At 39.6% G+C, this 21718-nt stretch overlaps 1 protein-coding gene across 10 annotated transcripts in view; it reads left to right on the forward strand.

Annotated features, from left to right (window-relative positions):
• lama2 (laminin, alpha 2) overlaps nucleotides 1-21718 on the forward strand; it is a 235175-nt gene that overhangs the window by 71190 nt on the left and 142267 nt on the right. For all 10 annotated transcript variants that reach the window (XM_042222720.1, XM_042222717.1, XM_005935361.3 and 7 more), the window contains exons 6-14: nucleotides 6227-6406; nucleotides 6539-6628; nucleotides 9660-9777; nucleotides 11993-12171; nucleotides 12254-12353; nucleotides 12834-12891; nucleotides 13725-13827; nucleotides 14079-14219; nucleotides 17714-17878. In XM_042222720.1, the coding sequence (XP_042078654.1) occupies nucleotides 6227-6406; nucleotides 6539-6628; nucleotides 9660-9777; nucleotides 11993-12171; nucleotides 12254-12353; nucleotides 12834-12891; nucleotides 13725-13827; nucleotides 14079-14219; nucleotides 17714-17878 (1134 nt within the window). The remainder of the gene's footprint in view (nucleotides 1-6226; nucleotides 6407-6538; nucleotides 6629-9659; nucleotides 9778-11992; nucleotides 12172-12253; nucleotides 12354-12833; nucleotides 12892-13724; nucleotides 13828-14078; nucleotides 14220-17713; nucleotides 17879-21718) is intronic.

Consider the following 21718-nt stretch of genomic DNA (forward strand, 5'->3'; position numbering starts at 1 on the left):
CGTTGTCTTATTGTGTCGTTGACACTGTATGTGCTTGTGTCCTGCGGGGGAGCGCTAGAGGGGGTGCGAGCTGGGAGATGTCAAGAGCTGCAAGTAACGACGGAGGTGTCTGAATTGTGTGTGTGTGTGTGTGTGTGTGTGTGTGTGTGTGTGTGTGTGTGTGTGTGTGTGTGTGTGTGTGTGTGTGAGCACAAGTGTGTGGTTGACAGCTCCCTTGCCGTCTGATCACAGTGAAACCATAATGAGTCGTAGGCGATGTGTCACAGCATCGCACACACACGTTCACAATGTCACCCCACCACTCATCACACACACGCCAGCACACACACATAGAGAACCGGCTCCTTCGTTACTTCCAAGTGTGTAGCTTACACCCATCAAGTGTTTCCCCTTGACATACATGCACATACACACCGTCAGCTCACTGAAAGAGTTTTTCTTTTTTTTACAGATGCCAAATGTTGCTTTTGGCCACATTAGTGAGACAGACAGATGGACAGTCAGACAGGCAGGCAGGCAGACAGAACCTAACACTTCTTATTATGTGCCTGCTTGGTGATTATTGTTTATGCACAATATAAACTGATGCTTCTGCTACTTTCACTCTGATTTAATGTTAGACCAGTGCTGGAAAAATACAAGATTCTTTGAATGCCATCAGTAATTGTGCTTGTCCTTCCTTTTTCTATTATTATGATCCAAGTTGTAAGATTCTGTAGAGAGGTATAATCTTTGCCTTGTGGGCATCCTGTCATTAGCAATTTTACAACGGTAAATCTTTTTTTGTTGAGAATTACTACGTTTCAGAAAGGATTTGTGGTCATCTAACATTTTAGCTCATACATTTAATGCAATTCAATGTTATTCATATATTGCCAAAAAGGTAAAGGCCCTAAAATAATAGAGAGAAAACCCCAGAAATCAAACAACCCACTTTGAGCAAGAACTTGGTGACAACGGGAAGGAAAAACTCCCTTTTAACAGTAAGAAACCTCTGCCGTGACTGATTGGGGTTAATGGGAGGAGGACATGATGCAGAAGAGAGCCAGAAATTAATAATAACTAATGATTAAATGCAGAGTGGTGTACAAACACAGTGAAAATGAGGCATACTGAAGAAATACACAGTGCATCATAGGAAGCCCCTAGCAACCTACATCTATAGATATAGATGTAGGTTGATGTAGGCTATTTTCCCAGGCGTGGGACTAATAAAGGTTATCTTGTCTTATCTTATACACCCAGCCTAAACTATATACTTTATCACAAAGGAAATTTTTAATCCTAATCTTAAAAATAGAGATAGTGTCTGTCTCCTGAATCCAAACTGGAAGCTGGTTTTACAGAAGAGGGGCCTGAAAACTGAAGGCTCTGCCTCCCATTCTACTTTTAAATTCTCTAGAAACCACAAGTAAGCCTGTGGTCTTAGAGTAAAGTGCTCTATTGGGGTGATAAGGTACTATGAGGTCTTTAAGCTAAGATGGGGGCTGATCATTTAAGCCCTTGTATGTGAGGAGAAGGATTTTAAATTTGATTCTGGATTTAACAGGGAGCCAATGAAGAGAAGCCAATATAGTCCCTGTCAGTACAATTGCTGCAGCATGTTGGATCAACTGAAGGCTTTCAAAGAGTTTTTAGGACATCCTGATAATAATCAACTGCAATAGTCCAGCCTAAAAGTAATAAATTCATGAACTAATTTTTCATATCTATATAATCAGCATCTCAAATGGCTACAACTTCATGCATTTGGACCTGTAGACATAGAAAAAAACAACCTGCTGAAGTTGAAACTGAGCAGAATGGGGAAGAAACGTACTCTTAAGTGACTTTGAACATGGCTTTATTCCTGGTGCCAGACAGGCTGGTCTCAGTATTTCAGAAACTGCTGATCGACTGAGATTTTTCCACACAACCATCTGTAGGTTTTACAGAGAATGGTCCAAAAAAAAAAAGAAAACATAGAGTGAGGTTTATGGGTGAAAATGTTAATCAGATATCTACATGTTAAAAGCAAGGCATACAGAATAACACAACTGAGTGCACAACACATCCACGCCTGCCGCCTCTGTCAGCAAAGAACAGGAAACTGAGACTACAGATTACACTGGCTCACCAAAAATGGAGAATAGGAGATTGGAAAAATGTTTAAACACCACAACCTACCAGGGCACCATTTATATTGATGTCCATCTCTTTATAACAACAGTGTAGGGCTCTTTTGATGGTTGTTTTCAACAGGATAATGTGCAATGCCATCAAGTTCAAATCATCTCAAGCTGGTTTCTTGAGCATTTGCTGAACTTAAATGCCTTCCACATTCGCCAGATATCAATCCAACAGGGCACCTTTGGGATGTGATGGAACAGGAGATCGTCATCATGGATATGCAGCTCACAAATGTGCATCAGCTATGTGATCCTATCTTGTCAGTATGGAAAAAACATTTTTGAAAAACCTCTTACACACCATCATTCTGTGCGGTGAACAGTGTTGGGTAAGTTACTTTAAAACAGTAACTTAGTTACATTACTAGTTACTTCTCTCAAAAGTAACTCAGTTACTTCAAGTTACTCGTTACTTTCAAAGTAACTAGTTACTAGGGAAAGTAACTTTGGTTTTACTCAGAATTCTCTTGTTAATGTGTTGCTTCCATAACTTTGCCAGTCTTCTAGCTTGCTTACTTGCCACAAGTGCACTGTGCCACCTACCAATAGAAAGGAAAAGATAATGTGCATATTTCCACGAGAGAAATCCCACGCCTGGACCGTCATTGACTGCTGCCATGATTCTAGCCTACGTCACAGCGTCATGTGCGCCTTTTACATCCAACACAAAAACTGCAGTCGTGGTGCTTTCGATTGTACTCAGAACTCGGAAATTCTGCCTTCTGAATAGGAAGATGTAGGTAACACCAGACTGCAGATGAGCTGCATACAGGGCTGGACTGGGACAGAAAATTGGCCCGGGCATTTTGACTAGAGACCGGCCCACCATTATAGGAAAAATCATAAAGCCTTTGAATGAAAATAAACCTGTTGTGACAGTGATGTTCACTGTTCTGATGGTATATATGCATCAATCTATCAATCGTTTGTTGTAAGATTCAGATAATTATTTTTTAAAAGCTAGACATTTTAAATGAGAATAAGAAAGAAAAGTATTTCTTTGTGCCCCCCTTTCCCTGTTAATGCCCTACCTGGCCCCCTGGCAACACTTTGCTAGACCCGCCCCTGCACAGTTACCAGCTGTCAGCTACCTAAAAAAGGATCCTGGTGTTATTTGTCTCTCAGAAACAGTTCATAACTTCAACTCATTCATGTCACCTAAAAGGTAAACCTGTTTCTCCATCACCTGTTCAGCTCTGATGATCAGTAAGGACATCTCCTGGTTTCATCTTCATGTTTCCCTCTCACCACATATCCAAACCGACATCATGACCAGCAGCTTTACAGCTGTGGCTCCAGCAAACATCAGCTGATACTAGAAATTAATATTAAATAAATTCTAACAACAGCTGATCAAGCTTAAACGTGCTGCTGTTGTTTAGCGCGACATCCGCTGGTTTCCTCTTTCTGGCGCAAAGTGGGCGATAAACAAACAAGAGAGAAAAGCCGATCAGCTGATCATTGATCAGTTTCATGATTGAAGTAGAAACAGGAGAGGGAGGGGGAGAGGATGAGAGAAGAAGAGGCAGCTGTGCAGCAAAGACACAGAATAACTCCAGCTTTGTGCCTTTTTCATTGTAGCTGAATTACGGGACAAACTGTTCCTTTTCACCTCAATAAGAAACGCATAATATTTTCTCTGAATACCAGACGGGACGGTTGGCAACTCTAATAACTTATGAACAAAATAAAGTTCAACATCATTAACTTCATAGCACCACCCAGCTGTATAGAAACTCCGTCATGCTAGCTAGCACGCAGTACGGAAAAAGTCAGAATAACGAAAATAAACTCCACCTAAACTTGGTTCATATCTGACCCAGAGAGACTGCAGGTCATAACTTCTTACCTGAAGTTCAGTTCACACTTGGACCGGCGGCCGCCTCGGGTCTCTTTTCCTTCTGCGTCCCTTTTCCTTCATCCACCTGCTGCCTCCACCACTTGCTAATGTTACTGAATCTGTGGAAGCTCCGCGATAGCCACCACACGAAGTAACGAGTAACGACCCTATCTAAATCCCAGTAACGACTAACGCGTTCCTGATTTTGGCATAATAACTAGTTACCGTGCTCGTTACCACAATAATAACGTAGTTACTGTAACGCGTTACTTAATAACGTGTTAGTCCCAACACTGGCGGTGAAGGAGCTAAACATTCAGGAAACGAAACACTGATCAAAACATGTGGGTGAATAGAGACAGATTTTTTTTAAATAAATTTTGAACAAGTGAAAAACCATCTGTGATATTACATAAAAAACACGCTGATACACTCAGTAAAAAACAAATTTAGGTATAAAGAAGCATAAGAAATTTGAGGCTTCCGACTGAATCAGGTGTGCATGACAAGATGTCTTAGCCAGCGAGTATTTAAACTCTGCCAAGTTGTGGAAGGCAGGGTGAAACTGTTACTATGTGATAAGTTATAGTAAAGTTGGGACACTCTTGGAAGTTATAATCCCTTAAATAAGTTGTGCTGTCAGCTGTAAGGAGGCATTTTTCTTATTGAGTCTTCTTTAAGTGCTTTAAGTGTTAGTGCCAGGTTAGCTTAGCCTACTGTGACCAGTCACTGTTCAACAACAAAGACTGTATATAAGTTGGTCACAGCCACTGTGACATCACCCATTGCTTTTCCCTCTGCATCTTGAGGTCTCTTTTTCCTTTTGCCATGCTGGGTTTTTTTGTCAGAGGGAAGTATATTTGGAAGATAAAGTGGTGTGCTAAGTTATCTACTAAGCTTGATTACAAAACAGGTATCTGATAATTATTACTAACTAGTGCTAAATAACAGATAATTCATTAGCCCAGAAAGGCACCAAGAACACAAACATAGTCAAGAGATTAAGTTGAGTGACTCAAATGTGCTCTGATGTGGCTACATTTGTCCCCATTTTAAACCCTTTCAGAATTCATTCAAATGACCTAAAAAAAAAAAATGCCAAAACATTTTTTGTCCACATTTTTGTCACTTCTGTGATGGCTTCACTTTTTAGTTCAGGACTCTCAGTCTGTTGTGGTCAAAGGGTGATAGCAGGTTTTATGTTTGAATCACTGCTGTGCTTTGCTGTAGCCACTGTCTCCTGGTCTGAATTTGAAATCAGTTTTTATTATTACCAAATAAAACCATTTTCTACCCTGACATTCTTGTTGAATCCAGTGAAAATCAGCATTCTTTTAAATAAATTTGATATATTTCTGTTGTTAAAGAACAAATAGCAATTTATCCTAGAAGCTGTCGCTGCTCATCAGTGTTGGTCAAGTTACTTGAAAAAGGAATTAGTAACTAATTACTGATTACTTGTCCAAAAAATTAACCCCGTTACTTTACTGACTACTTATTTTCAAAAGTAATTAGTTACTTAGTTACTTAGATAGTTACTTTTTAAAAACATGATACATTATATGCAACAGTCTTTGACTTGAAGAAATTTGTTTAAGATTTAAACCTATTTACTGCATATCAGCACATAAAATAAAATAGTGCTTTGTGTTTACGCTCACTCTTTCAAATAGATGCAAGTAAAACACAGCAGAAATTAAAAAAAATCAAAGACTCAGTGGCACCGAGTCCTGTCGCTCTTAAATCTATTTTCACCTGTTTAGCAGGAGTGGGGTGGGTGCAGGTTTGCCCGGTGCCGCACCGGTCATGTCAGTGGGGGGGATCTGGGGGTTTCTCTGTGAATTTCACATTCGCGTGGCAGCATGCTAGGTACTTGCTCAGAAGCTTAGGGGTTTTTCTTCACACACAGTGTACAGTTGATAGTAATGTTTTTGTCACTTTTTATGGAATCAAACTCAAAGTAAGGTCAGTACTTTGACCCTTTTACACAGTAACACAGAGTGCTTACGGGAAAATAACAGTAATCTAATTACTTTTTTGCAATAGTAATCCCTTACTTTACTCATTACCTGAAAAAAGTAATTGGATTACCTGCCCATCGTTATGTCGTTTGAATTTTTACTTCTTCTGTTTACTGCTGTGAGAAACTCACAAAACATTTAATCTTCACAGCATGCAGTCGAATTCTGTTGTCATATCTTGGCGTTTATCTCTACAGATACACACTTCTCTGATCAATGGTAGACCCAGTGCAGATGACCCCTCGCCAACTCTCCTGAATTTCACGTCCGCCCGCTACATCAGGTTGGTGTTTCAGAGAATCAGAACGCTGAACGCCGACCTCATGACTCTGACACTCCATGACCCCAAAGATATGGATCCTATTGTGACGAGACGGGTGAGGCTAAAAACACATGCACTACCACTTTAACTTTGTCAGTATGAGTCATTCATCTCTGGATATTTTTAAGTAGAATATCTTTTGAGTCATTGGTTGTTAAAGTTGCAATAACCTGTTTTGGCTCTTCAGTACTACTATACCATTAAGGACATCTCAGTTGGAGGGATGTGCATCTGTTTTGGCCATGCGAAAGCTTGTCCACTCAACAGTGTTACAAAGGTAATAATGTCCAACTTTCTCTCACTCTGTTTAACAATACCATCAAGGTGATGTAGCTCTTCCATAGTTCTGAACAGGAGTAAAGAGAGCCCTCAGGCATCACCTTTTCATCTAACTCCTTCTATAAAAACTTTCCGTGTGAGTCTGTGCGCGCCTTTCTGCAGGGGACACAGGTGACACTGTACAGCGTCGTCTCACGTGTCACTTCAAACAGAGGAGTGTTTGATACCAGACACCTGATCTTTCCCTCTTTTTCTCCCACCACACACACATGCACCGCGTTGTGTCCTTTACATGTCCCGAGGCTGAAACAAGAAGTCTAACTTGGATTTGACACCTGTGTCTGGTCCCTCGGTGGTGATGTCAGTGACAATAAGTGATGTCACTGGTGTGTGAAAAGTCCTGTTTTTTTTTTCTTCTTCTTTTCCCACCGTCTCTAACCAAGACTTGAGGAAGTATTTAAACTCACTAGAGGAGACTAACCACTTTCTTCTGCCCAGGTGTTTAAAGGCTACACATTTAGTCAGTTTTAACAGAACAAAAAGACTTTGCAGAGCAGATGTAGTATACGGTGCAGCCGAATAATTTCTGTTTATTTATAATTCTGCTTTATTTATCTGCAGTTTTTTAGAGCCTCTCTGTTGCGCTGTGTTCCCACAGGACATTTAGCTTTTTTACTTTGATTAGTGTTCAAACAATCCATGCAGTAGCATACTGGGCAGACATTCAGAAAGGTGGAGACCTGCGAGATGATTTGTTGATGATCGTCCGCAGAACATTTGTTCAGATGCCTGCTCAGCACAAAGGCAGCCTAAGCAAGAGCTGTAGCATTGTGTCTCAGATAAAAAGGGGCAAATTTACTCATGCCAACAAATCCAGACTTGGCTCTCGTTGTGCTATTGTACTGCTCTCCTCTCAGTTAAATCTGGCACCCTCACCATATCAACCAATTTACAGAAAGTCCTAAATTGAATTACTGAACCTTAGTTGGCAAATATCCTGCTGCATTCTGCTTTGTCTGTGTTTAGTTTTGAATTTATTTCTCTCCTGGGAGACTAATCGTGAACCTATTTACTGCTAACTGAAAATTTGGAAACTGAACCAAGTTCTTTCAGTTGAGTTGGCTCTCATGTGTACACATTGTTGTGTAAAGGGCTTTCAAAAGGTGATGCATTTTGATAATTACCTATTTGCACTCTATTCTCACATTCATGTGAATGTTGAGGTGCCACACGAGGGTGCACAAAGGAGAGAATTTTCTGTGTATATTAAAAATATATTCATAAATATTGTACAGAGGGTTATACATGTACACTTTCTACACTTTTAGATTCAAATCAATACAAACTTGATCTCAACATTTTATTTTGCTTCAGTTCAGGTGTTGTTCATACATTCAAACATTCTTACTGCAGATGTGGTTATGCATGTAAAGGACCACAAAGTCACAGCAAGAACATAAAGACTGCATTTGAACTAGGTTATTACTTTATTTGGAAAAATTGATAGTTACAGTGCTTATTATCTCAGAACAGTTTAAAAGAGATTTGTTCTGGAAGCTATGTGGTTGAAAATGCAGTAAAATGTCTTATAACAGTGTCTGTAAAACAATTTTTGATGTGATTCTTATACAAACTGCCACGTGTATGATAATGGAATTCAAGGATTTTCCTGGCGACGAACTTTTTAGTCAACCAAACCAGGAAAAAATATTATACCCTTTCATTTATCTAAGAAACACTAAGATATCAAGTAAAATTTTCATCTAATGGAAAATGTCAAAGACTAATAACAGATACATTTTAATAACCAAATCAACAACAACAAATAAAACAACCAATATAAATAACCGATGCTAAATATGACGTGAAAACATGTTACTACAAAACATGTTCAAATATGACAAGTTAACATCTGACAAACGTATAAATTGCGACAGAAAAGTGTGGCGCATTGTGCCGTGCGTTATGAATGACGCACACTGTTCAACCACTGCAATAAAAGTTCAAATTTAAAATAACAAAACAAGCATCCAGCCATTTTCTTCCGCTCATCTGAAGTGACGATTCAGTGATTTACTGGCATTTGGCATCAAGTAAAATTTTAACAATTGGATTAAACGTCTACTGAGTCTGGTACCGACTGGCAACAGCGATGATTAGTTGACTAGTCGCACACATCCATAGTGGTAATAGTCCACATTCGACTGAACAGTTCCTTTGCAGTAACTTGACCAGCACCATTTCCCTGCACAAGCAGTGCAGTTCCTGATATCTTATCATATCACCCATATCCCCCAAAGAACTCCCAACGCTGGGTTCGGTCACACTAAAACAGTGAAACAGTAAAACACCTCATACTACACTCAAGCAATAATTTCTATTTCGACGATTTATTGTCTAAAAAACTTAAACAGATGGTTTTTATTTTCACCATTTAACTCTCCACTTAATTCCAGCTCTGAAACCTCGTCAATCTCCTCCAGGATTAAAGGCCTCACTTCGGGCAGTGGAATTGTTAAGAATATAGTGGCAAGAAACAAAATTTGATAAGAAAGGAAAAAATAAATAAAATTGATTTCCCTTCAGGATACAAAAATGGTGTAGGGGAAAATAAAAGTTAAAATCAACCTTATTGGGTTGTAAAGTCATTAAAATAATAATATCAAACAACGGGAGCTTCTCTAACAGGCTGTCACTCGGCACAGCGACAGGACACAAAGAAACAAATAATAGTTATTAGTTTAATTAACTGAAGGTCACTCTTTCCCAACACTGTGTGTGGGAGTAGTGTCAAGCTAAGGGCTGACATTTCATTTTTTCACTTAAGAGGTTTTGAATCACCTGCGGTGAAGAATTGGCTGCAGTGAAGAATCATATTTGTTCACGATTCAGATTCAGATTTAAAAACCTGCTTCTAGTTTGCACAATCAATTTAAAGAGAGCTCACATCTGTGAAATTTAAAGTGCACTGTTAATGTGTGTTTTCCATGTGTTTGTGTGTGGACATTTGTGTTTCTGCGCATATGTAGAAGTTTAGCTGTGAATGTGAACACAACACTTGTGGGGAGAGCTGTGATCGCTGTTGCCCAGGTTACCACCAGCAGCCTTGGATGGCAGGAACCTTCCTCACTCGACATGTCTGCGAGAGTAAGAAAAACACAGAACAAATTATATTCATAAATTACACACAGCTACTCACAAGCTTACAGCAGTTCACCCACAACACATTTGTTACTTATGAAAAATAAACAGTGACTTCTCAGATTTTCACGAGTTAAAAAGCCTCTATCAGAGTTCTTATGGCACTATATAATAGGAAACAGAATACTACATCTTTTCCTAAGAGATTGTAACTAGATATTTCAACTATTTTACCCATTATGTTATTTAACAATTTCTCCATCTACATTTTTAGCTAAATACACTTTACTTACAGATTTGGCAAACTATTACAACCATTTATACATTAAGTTTAGCAATTTGATTTACTAATGGCAGTTTAATGTTATGTGTATTGGCTAACAATTTATTTATTTATTTTATTTTGCTATTAATTTTTCAACATTGCATATTTATTTTAAATATTAATATATATCTATTTTAAAGACTAATATTATTTTTAATTTTACTTTTCTGGTCAAAGTCATTTTGGTCCATTCGGTTCAATAAATTGTGCTTCTTTTTCAGATTAGTTGAGCTAATTTTTTCACATAAAGCCTGGCTACTGCAAAAAAGTAGGCTAACCCTAGAGTACTCACTCACTGAGGTCAGTACTCTCCACACAATTAAACTGTGAAGCTGTGCCCTGAAATTCACATTCTTTCCAGCTGATCAGAATCAGTCTGTGATATAAGTCTGTATAAAGCCATCCGAAATCACCCTGGCATCCATTAACCTTCATCAGTTATGCAGCAGTGGAGGGATGAGGTTAGAGGCTTCCACCTGTCATCATAAAACTAAGGTTACAACATGTAATCTTTATTTTATTTCACACAGGCTACACCCTCTGAAAGCTCTGTAGTCTTAGTGGCTCAATGACTGCTTCTGTTGCCTTGACATTGACATAACTAAAGTGACAAAAGGTCCTGGATAGCATAATAGTAAAAGAACTGACCATGACAGATTTAATACCAGTAGTGAACAAACTGTTGTAATGGTAGGGGTAGAAAACGTTTATCTAAGATGAGGTATATGAAGAGAACTCGGCACTCTAGGATAGCACAGAATGATGCCCTGTAGTGTTGTGCAGCTTTACAGGTCAGCAGTGACCAGCGGGACAAGATATCCACTGTTCTTAATCCCATAAACACAGCTGTGAACACGATACTGGATTAACAGTGGGTGGAAGGTCCAGTCATGCAAACATATAAGACAGATGTAATTATAACTTTCTGGAGAACAAAAATCTTTCATAATCATGTCATGGAACATATAAAGCACTGTGTAGTGTTTAAGCATGTGATAGATCATGTAACGTGCTCTGCTTCTCAAGCCAACCAATATGCATTGTAATTAATATGTCGTAGGGACCTGAAATAAGGCATGCCGAGCAGTGAAGGTCAGTACTGTTTTCTTAACACCTGGCCATTTGTACAGCTGATGCCTTTAATCCCTGGATTTAATACACTTTAAGTAATGTCCATCAGGCCATTTCCCTGTGGTTGTTTTAACCTAAAATCTAAAAGTGTTTTGTGTGTCTGGCCTTGCAAATGTATGTGCTACATTAAATGTACTGAGTTTGTAGGGGTGAGAGTCCATAGCCATAGTGTAGGTTAAAAAGTCCATTAGTCATGTAGGGAAAACATATGATCAATATTGCATCAATCACAACATTATCTTTGCAAAACATGTTCTGGTCTGAATTAAGAAAATGCATGAAACAAATGAATTCGGCTACAAAATCGGAATCTAAACTCAAGAAGATCTTTGTGGCCTGGAGTTCGGGCCGTAGGAGACTTCTACAAACTTTAAGTCCAAGTTTCTTCTCAAAATTCCAAAGGACAATGCTTTTATCTAGCTCATGAATTTTAGACCACTTTAGTAAATATAGCAAACTAAAGTGAAAATGGAAAGGGCATGAATGAATAGTAAGGCTATTTTTTTCCTCTGGAGATAATTCTCTGGAGCCCTAGAGATAACACACAGCTCACAGTCAGTGTGTGAACCTTACGGCACTGTCTAAAAACCAGGATAGGGTGTTTTTTTTCTCATCTTGTGAGCAGATGAAGTAAAAGGATTAGAGAAAGTGTCCCCCCCCCGGCTGCATATAATACTGTACAGAATTTTGATAGAAGAAGCAGGACTCGACAAATCCTATCAACTGCAGTACTACAGCCCACCAACTTTTTCTGTGTGTTTTCAGAGTGTAACTGCCACGGTAAGGCAGAAGAATGCTACTTTAATCAAACAGTGGCAGATCTGTCGCTCAGCCTGGACATTCACGGTCAGTACAAAGGGGGCGGAGTCTGCATAGGCTGCCGTGACGACACGGCTGGCATTAACTGTCAGAGCTGCGTTCCTGGATTCTACAGACCTGCTGACGTACGTAACCTGCTTATGCGTGTGTCCGTACATCACCTAAATTGCTGCTATTTGAACATGTCTGCGTTCTCTACCTGTCCAGGTGAGCGCTGAGGAGGAGAACCCCTGCATCCCCTGCTCCTGCGACCCATATGGTTCCATCAGCCAAACGTGTGTCGCAGATTCGAGACAAGCTATGCCCCGTATGCACTCAGTTTGACTTGTACTTTCTGTCTGGTCACGTGACTTTCCGCCTTGTTCTTTCTGAGGATCATTTAAGCCCTAACATAGGGATAATTTTGGCCCCTCAGTGGATATGCATGCAGACTTTTAGAGCCTGCACCCATTTCACATTTTAATTCATTTTAAAGTGGTACTTCAGTAACTCTGAGATTTCATCAATTCGGTCCACATTGATTTCCTATGGGATCGGGGTGAGTCGAGTTCAGCAGCATGCACAGAAGCTTCTGTTACTTGAAAATGTCTTTGACAGAACAGAACTATTTATATTAGAGATAATTTTACTCCTCTGTCCTCCTCTGTGTTTTTGCTGTTTTTATATCTAGCAAGTAGAGTTATTTTAGGTGCAGCTACTTCAAAGAGATACCCTTTCTCTTACACTTATACTTTTTTTATGTGTGCATGTGTCTCTTTGTGTGTGTATGTGTGTGTTTGACTGACAGGCCAGCCAGCAGGGTCATGCTGGTGTAAGGAGGGTTTTGGGGGTCTGAGATGTGACAGGTGAGAGACACACATACACACACATGCACACAAATAGGGAAAGAGATAGACACATAGTGACAGGTGAGCAGAACCTTTCAGCTGTTGTCTGTTCCAATTAGTGTTTAGAAATTGCCACCAAGTTTCCATTAGGATCTTTGATGATATTGATTATCACACTTGGGTTGTATAGAAGTGACTGCATGCATAGCTGTGGTGCAAATGCAAGGCACTGTCTTATTTGCAGCTAAATGTTACTTCCTTAATAATACCTTTCATGAACTTAAACGGAGAGAACCACAGCCTGAGGTCTTCATGAAAAGTCTTAGCATTACTAAATTCCTACAAGAATTAAACAAGAAGCATCTTCAATATCAACCCGTAGATCTGTCAACAGGGTCCTTCATGTTACTCTCCTGATTAGTTGGTTTGCGAGTAATTGCGTTTACTGATGTAATTGCTTTTTTTTTTTTTGTATTATCTTTGATCCCACGGTAACCCAGTATTCCACTCTAGTCTAATGTAAAAGCCTTATCTTCAAAATACTGCTTTTCCTCTAAACTTTTAATGACCTACCCGCAGGGCCGCAGCATAAGCATTGTCTCTAAAATGACTTCCTAAATGCTATTTAATAGACTTGCTTTGGCTTACTTTCTCTGTTAATTAGTAGAAGTTTTTTGTTTTGGTTTTTCTGCTTAAGCACGCACACATATTACCAGCGTTAGCGGTTTGCAGCAGTGAGTAGGGGATCGGTGGCTCACGCGAAAACAGTTTGACCAGGATAAACGCAGTGGTTGTTAATCTGATCAATTTACTGTTTTGACTTGATCTTTATTATTGCTGTAAAACTGTAGGTGTGCTATTGGTTATATGGGCTACCCATACTGTGAGCGCTGTAACTGCAGCGTTGAAGGAAGCGTCAACGCTGACCCATGTATAACACCCTGCATATGCAAGGTACACACAAACACGCACATTCGCATTTGTATGCACAGAAATAATGACAAGTTCTCTCTCCTAACCTTTTTAGCCCTGTCATCATTATTTTCACCACATTAACATTGCCGGAACATGCTTTGCACTCGTAGCGTCAACCTGAGGGCAGCCTATAAACTATGCTGCGTCCTTCTTCTTCTTCTTTTTCTCCTCTCTCTTCTCTGCCTGCCCTTTTCTGTCTCTCCCCCTCTCTCTGTCTTTCTCACATGCAGGAAAATGTGGAGGGGGAAAATTGTGACCGCTGTAAGCTCGGATTCTACAATCTTCAAGCGTCCAACAGACGCGGCTGTGAAAAATGCTCCTGCATGGGCGTTTCCAGTCAGTGCGCTGCCTCCACGTGGACCTATCAGAATGTAGGAACTCATTATTCACTGATGTTGTGGGATGATGTAAACGTCACTTCAGTTTAAGATCTTTTCTGCAAGAGTGGCTTAGAGCTGAAAAACTGTTTTTTCCTCCTTTTATTCAAATATCATTTACTGCTGTAAACTTAAATTGCGTCATAACTGTGCACCACAGAAGGATGAACATCAGCTGAGAAACAAATTTGTGACGCTAGTTGTCCTGACTAATTTTATATTATGTGTTCCCTTCCATGACAAGTTTCAGAGTGGAGTAAACTTTCAGTTTGTGTTCATCTTTTGCATCTAATCCAACTTTGGTGACTTTTGACATGCAGAATTTTAAACAGCACTGATGTTCAGTGAATCAGAGAGTCCAAAACAGAAGCATGTGTCATGAGGTTTTACTGACATTGGCCTGTGTCTCCTTTTTCTAACAGCGTGCTTTACTTGAGAACAAATTGCTCAGCAAAAGAGACGTAAATCTGATTTTTAAACACGAGGGAAATACTACATGAACAACAGGTCTCATACATCAGAGTTATTATAGTTTTCTATAATGTGTGGGTTTGTTCATTTCAGTTTATTTTAGTTTTTGAAAATGTTTGCTTTTAGTTTCATTTTTATTTGTTTTATAGTTAACTTGAGGGCATTGAGGGTATATGCTGGAAATAACATCGGTAAGGGTACATAGGTATAAAAAATAAAAGCGAAGAACAAACCAGTTGAAAGCAACTGACTCAAAGTAGACATGCGAAGTCACAATAAATATATGCAAAAAAGCCTCATCGGCCAAGCTGTGATGACAAATTTTGCGAAAAGAATTAAACTGAAGTGTAACTCGGCTGGGATAGGCTCCAGCACCCCGACAACCCTGAATTGGATAAGCAGAAGAAGATAGATGGATGGGTAGTTTTAGTTTTTCATTTAGTTTCAGTCACCTAAAATAACCTTGTCATAATGTTCAATTAGGTTCAACGCTAACAAGCTTGGGCACTGACACTGAGTTTGACACAAGTTTTTTGTGATTGAGTTAGTAATTAGTTTGCCAACTACTAGTTACCCCTTTGTTTAATCAAATAAATTGGTTTGATCAGGCCTTCAGTATATTTTAAAGTGACATTTTTCAGATTGTGAGTTTTTAATGTAGGTCCATAATACACATTTTCCTAACAAACAAAACAATCACTTAAGCTATTGCTCAAAACACTTTTTTTTAGATGACACAAAAACTACTCATCCACACTGCTGCATCAGTTTAATAAATATCTTTCAGGGCCTGAACATATCTGACACCAGGTGTAAAGTAATTTGGATCTGGCAAACATTAAAAACATCTGGAAATTAATCAGTAGGATGTTAAGCAGAAAAACAAAACTGCATAGAGAGTCTGGAGGGAACAGAGAGGTGAGAGACATGAAGAGAAAGAATAATATGGAGGAAGGAAGAGGACAGGACTAGAAAGGAGAAGGGAGAAACAAGACAAGAGGCAAGAGGGAGGAGAGAGGTGAAGCAAGAGGAAAACAGTTTTTGACTGACAGGGAGGGTGGGAGAGGAGGAGAGAGGAGACGCTGACAGGATGACAGCTCTGATTTAGACACCGATCGTGTGTGTGTGTGTGTGTGTTTTCAAAAGGGGAAGCCAAGGTTAGGTTAATTACAATGACAGATGTGTGTCTAGCAATCTCTGATTCACAAACACACACACGTGCAGACACACATCAACACACACAAAATCCTTAAGAAAAAAAATCTCTTTCAAGGTGTCGATTGCAAACTTCCAGCTGACATGTGGCAGATTTACAAAGCTGTTACCAAAAGCTTAACTTTGACATTTTTGTTAAAAAAAATCTTTTATCTCAATCAACTAATTACATTTACAATAAATTACATAAAAAAAAATCACATGATAGACATTTTCTATTGTTTTTTAAATTAACCTGAAGTAATATGGTGACTTTAACTTGAATTTTGCTTTTCATTTTTAATTACCTCTTATAATAAAGTATCGTTAGAGGTAATAATTTTCCTGCTCATGAGTTCATCTATATAAACCACCTTTATTTTGCTTGAAGGATTTTTGTAAAAAGGTTTTGGGGTTTTGGAGGCAGTGGTATGGACAAGTTGACAGATGAAGTCAGGCAGGAGTCACCATGAGCTATGATGTTCATAGATGACACTGTGATGTACTGAGAGTATGGACAAGAGGAGTGTAGAGGAGTAGTAGTGGAGTGGAGGTGTGTGCTGGAGAGAAGAGGATTGGAAGTCAGTAGAAGCAAAGGAGAATGCATGTGTGTGAATGAGAGGCAGGCAGGTGTAACAGTGGAGATGGACGAGTTGAGATACCTGGGGTGAAGCATCCAAAGCAACATACAGTGTACAATAAAGGTGAAAAAGAGAGTGCAGGTAGGGTGGAGTGGGTGAATGTAAATGAGGCATTACAAGGTGGTGGTGAGACCTGCTGTGATTTGTGGTTTGAAGACAGTGGCATTAACAGAAAAGACACCAGGTGGAGCTGGAGGAGGCAGAGTTGAAGATGCTCAGAGTTTGGTTGGGAATGACCACAATACAGAAGATAAGAGTATGATGGAGGCAGACCAAGCTGAAATGATGTGGACATGTGCAGAAGAGGGATAGTGGGTATACTGGACAAAGGATGTTGAATATGGAGCTGCCAGGCAGGAGGAAAAAAGGAGAAGGTCCATGAGTGCAGTGAAGAAGGACATGAGAGGGTTGCTGAAACAGAGGATTCTAGGGCAGGAACGAGAAGTCAATAAAACAAAGGTGACGTTTGGCAGTAGACTACCTGGACACAATAGGTACACAAAAAAATACATTGCAACTTTGGTAATAGAAAAGAAGGAGCTCAGGTGGTGGATGAACAAATCTATTAAGAGAGTCAGAGTGTTGACAGTTGTGTGAAGTAGCAAATCCGAACCACCAGCTGGGCATTATAAGTAAAACCTGTCCGTCTACACTGAACATGCCTTGCTTTAATATGTTTGCTGTCAATGTTACTGATGTGCTGACAGTAAGCAACTCTGTCGCGTGGACAGAAATAATACTGTATGTTGCTTTTCTGTTTTAGACTCTCCCTTTACATATTTATATAAATTCTTTTCCTGATGACTATATATAAACATCTTACATCTCTACATGACTCACGCAGTTTAAGTGAGCAACAGAAAACCTGCTGAAAACAGAAAACCCCAACAAAAACTTGAAGTTGAAAGCTGACGTCTTGTTATGATGTGTACTTCCGCGATTGCAGAAGAGAGCGGAAAGGTGCAATCCTGCCACAGTCTCTTCACACAGATCGTGCCTCACAATTTGGGTGTTGAATTTTTTAACAACCCCTACACAGAAATATTCTTTGTGTACTTTGAAATGTGACATGGGGAACTGCGGTCTGGGCATGCCAGCATGATCAGAGTAAAAAAGTTGTTTTTGAAATAGATGGAGCTGAAAGTAAAATAACTTTTTTTAACCTGGATGTTGTGTTCATAGGAGACCACTCTGACAGGCTGGCACCTGGTTGGCAACACGGGAGGGAGGGTGTGGTCCGTTCACAGAGAGACCCCTCCATATCTCAGCGTGCGACACTTAGATGTTGTGGACGATCTTGGCACCGCCTACTATTGGAATGCACCTGGACTATACTTAGGAAACAAGGTCAGCTGCAAGCACACACTCTGAGACTTTTACAAATGGCTTAAATGACACCTATTACGATTTTCCTTGTTTTCTTTATATTAAACATGGCCAGTGTTTCCAAAAATGAGGTCAGTGTATGTACAAGGAACCCGTGCGAGACAAGAGGCCATTTTTTCTGCTTTTGCCTGTCTATTATGCTCCTAATAATCCCTAATAATCTCAATTACACTGCTCCTGCATTGAGAACAGAAGCCCCACAACCTCCTGTTTGAGTCTTTTGTTTGCAGCGTGCAGCTAATCAAAAGAAAGTTGGCTTAAAGGAGAGAAGGAAAGGAGTTGAGACGACTTGTTTCAGAAACATGAAGAACTGAGGGGCTGCGCTAAGGCCCAGTTTAAGATAAATAATGCAAAGCTACTGTAGACGACCCCAAAAATAACATGGATTTGTCAGTGAATATATTCGGTGTCCTTTGAATAACCAGCAGTCAACACTGATTGCTGATTTTTTTTATGCCTATTTTACTTGAAATAACTGAGAAACTACATTAGCACCAACATTAAAGTAGACACATCCAAATGCTCTCAAGGTCACAGTAGTAGCTCAGTTGTGCGTTGTTTTAATCCAATCTTTAATCTTATACTTCAGCAGCAATAAGCTATAAGCTAATGTTTCGGGTTACTTCAGCGGACTATTTGCTTCACGACATGGGCATTTCTAACTATATTACTGTGTAGTGATAGCACTGGCGGGCAAATATATAAGTTATAACGTGATGCATCATTAGGATAGCCTTCACTATATAAACAGATCCAATTTATGATCTCAAAATGTATCCCCTGGGTGGAAGTCTGGTGAGAATGTGTCCTGCTGGGATGTTCACCTCCCTCGTAGCCCTGCTTCTCTGGATCAGCTTCTGCTAATGCCGACTGTTTGAAATTGCGCCGTGGCTTTCTGTATCCACGATTAGACTTTATCACTCCAGCTGGCAAATAGCTGCAGTCCATGTTTCAGAAGTCGAGTTTTTGCTCTACTACAACAACAGACCGACTGTGATGTTTGTCTGTGTGTCATGGCTTAGAGGAATATACCACTGAATTTCATTACTTTGCACCCGGCAGGCCTGGCTTGTCATCTCACTTCTTTGTCTGAACCTCTATCCCTCCCTCTAACCATCCCTCCATCCCTGCTTCTTTTCATTGGTGTGCTCCTCTAACTCTCTCTCCGTCTCTCCAGGACTCGCATTTTTCACCTCCCTGTTCCTAAATCATCTCCTTCTACTTCCCCCAAGCTCTTTTCTCTCTCACTTCTCTCTCTCTCTCTATCTCTTTCGCTTGCTTTGTGTCTCTTGGGGTAAACAGTGTTTCGCCTGTTGAACTCAATAATCAATGTGGGTTTTTTTTTCCTCATCGCACACATGCATACACCAAACACACACACACGCACACGCATTAACACTCAGACAGACTCCCAGGTCTATATAAGTCAGATAATGATGTGTTTTGGAGGCATTAGGGACAGCAGAGCAGAACCAAATGCCTCCAAACATGGGAAACAAACAAATTACCACTGTGTGTATGTGTGTGTGTGTATGTGTGTGTGTGTGTGTGCATGCATGTGTGTGTGATCACTAGAAGCAGTACGCAATACTGTATGAAAAAGTGATTCTTTGCTTCAGTCTCTGATCGTGTTACAGAGATAGATGCTATGTGACTTGACTATGTAACGCATTCACTTACACACGCACATACACACACACACACACACAAACACGCTGTGATCTGTCATGTTAGCGTGTATCATTGGAAGTGACAGGCCATGTTTGTAATAACAAGCTAGCAGCAGATATATAAGAGCACAAATGTGTGTGTGATGATGTGCTCCATCTCCATCTCTGTATCTTTAATGCCATGCATGAGCATTGGCCCGATCGCCTGCTTCGCGGATGCTCATTGGTCCAGAAGGGCATTCCACTGATGTTCATTGAGTAGTTTATGTGCCATGTAGGTCCAGCGACTGCTCATTCACAGGAACAGCAGTTACTATCATTTAAAAGTGCCAAGTTTAAAAAATAGCCGTCTCTGCTTTATTTGCCAGCAGAGGGCAAATGAGTGGGGTTCAGCGTAAGGATCACAATAAAACTTTTTGATGTGGAGTGTAATCTCAATCTAAGAAAATGTTCCACAAGTTCAAAGACTGTTTTTTTTTTTAGTTGTTTTGGTCGTTCTTCACAAACCTGCAGTTGATTCAAGCACATGGACTTTCTTAATCTCTCAAATCTCCATTTTCTTTGGAGCACTTAAAGTAGTCCTTGCACTAAAATGTCATTTTGTTTTAGGAAGCACTCCTCTGTCACAAAAGTGCAGATCTTTGGCTTTTTAATCAGAAACCAAATACTTTATGATAATAGCAGCACAGAGTCTTTGCTAATTTACTAACAGATTCACAATCAACAACATTTGGGAATAAAAGAACGATGTAGATGGCCAAACAGAGAGCAAAGCCATAGAGTTTTCTTTTCTTCTCCCTTTAGCAACTCTATCTAGCTATTAGTCACCTTGCTTTTGTCTTCCTTGTGCATTTGACAATGCAAAGAAGACAAAATGATAATTCTTTTAGAAGCAAACTAGCTACACTCCTGAGGGAGGAGCGGAGTAGCTGATTCTTTAGAAAAATGTTATAGAAGTTGACACTTCACAGTTGTAATGAATGAAATTTGTCTTTGTGGAAAATATTCTTTTTCTCAGTAAGAAAAACATCAACCTTTTGCAAGCTGATGAGCTGTGACTTATGAGAGTGACAAATGTGTGTAGGTTTTGTGTATAATGTCACTACTAATCTGGTCTTAATTGCATGACATGGATTTGCCCTCCCCTTTCCTCTTTTCTTCTCTCCCTCCCCTTTCTTTTTCTGACTTGTACGGCTGAAAATGCACCGTTACGTCAGTTCGCGGTTGATTTCTTCCAGGTTTTTTTTCATTCTAAATAGCAATCTCATGGTCCAGAGAAAAAGAAAGGAAAATAATTACACCTGGTTATCAGTACAGCAACACAAAATGCATTCCTGAAAGTCAAACAAGACGTATATAGATACACAACCGTATTCAGTTTGCAGCAGGTCTTGAAGTTAAGGTAACTGTTCCTCTGTACATTGTTGCCCTTTGTTAACAAGTTGCTATTTTGGCTCATATCTCCACTGCTTATCCCCTGTCCTACTTTGCTCATTCAGAAGATATTAGAAGAGAACAAAAGCAGGTAACACATGCAACACATAATTTGGACGAAACTGGACTCATCAACACTGTAATTAATTGCAAAGTGAAGAGGAGTTTGGTTTTGTGCCTTTTCTGAATTATGAAATAATTTAATTTCCTGACAAATTCAGTGTAGGCCAATAGAGGCTGATAGACTTGTGTTTACATGTTCTTATAATTAAATGTGGAGTGCTAGTAGGATGTTCATACTTAATACAATAGCTGTAATGAGCCTCAAGGGTGAATATGTGCTGAATATTGAATGTGGGATATCATCTTTCTGTTTATTTGTTAGTTCAAGTCTTAAAGCAGGAAAGAAGTGTTGCACATATAGCCTGTGTATGTACACTCATTGGACACTTTATTAGGTAAACTTTGCTAATACTGGGTTGGAACCCCTTTTATTTTAGTAATTGCATAACTTGGCTCTTCGTGGGAGAGACTGAGCAAGATGCTGGAGACAATCCTCAATTCAATTCAATTCAATTTTATTTATATAGCACCAAATCACAACAAAAGTCGCCTCAAGGCGCTTCATAGATACAGAGAAAAACCCAACAATCATATGACCCCCTATGAGCAAGCACTTTGGCAACAGTGGGAAGGA

Source organism: Haplochromis burtoni, unplaced genomic scaffold (genome assembly GCF_018398535.1).
Source record: "Haplochromis burtoni strain Fernald_Lab_line unplaced genomic scaffold, NCSU_Asbu1 Contig_92, whole genome shotgun sequence".
In the NCBI taxonomy this organism is placed as follows: Eukaryota; Metazoa; Chordata; class Actinopteri; order Cichliformes; family Cichlidae; genus Haplochromis; species Haplochromis burtoni.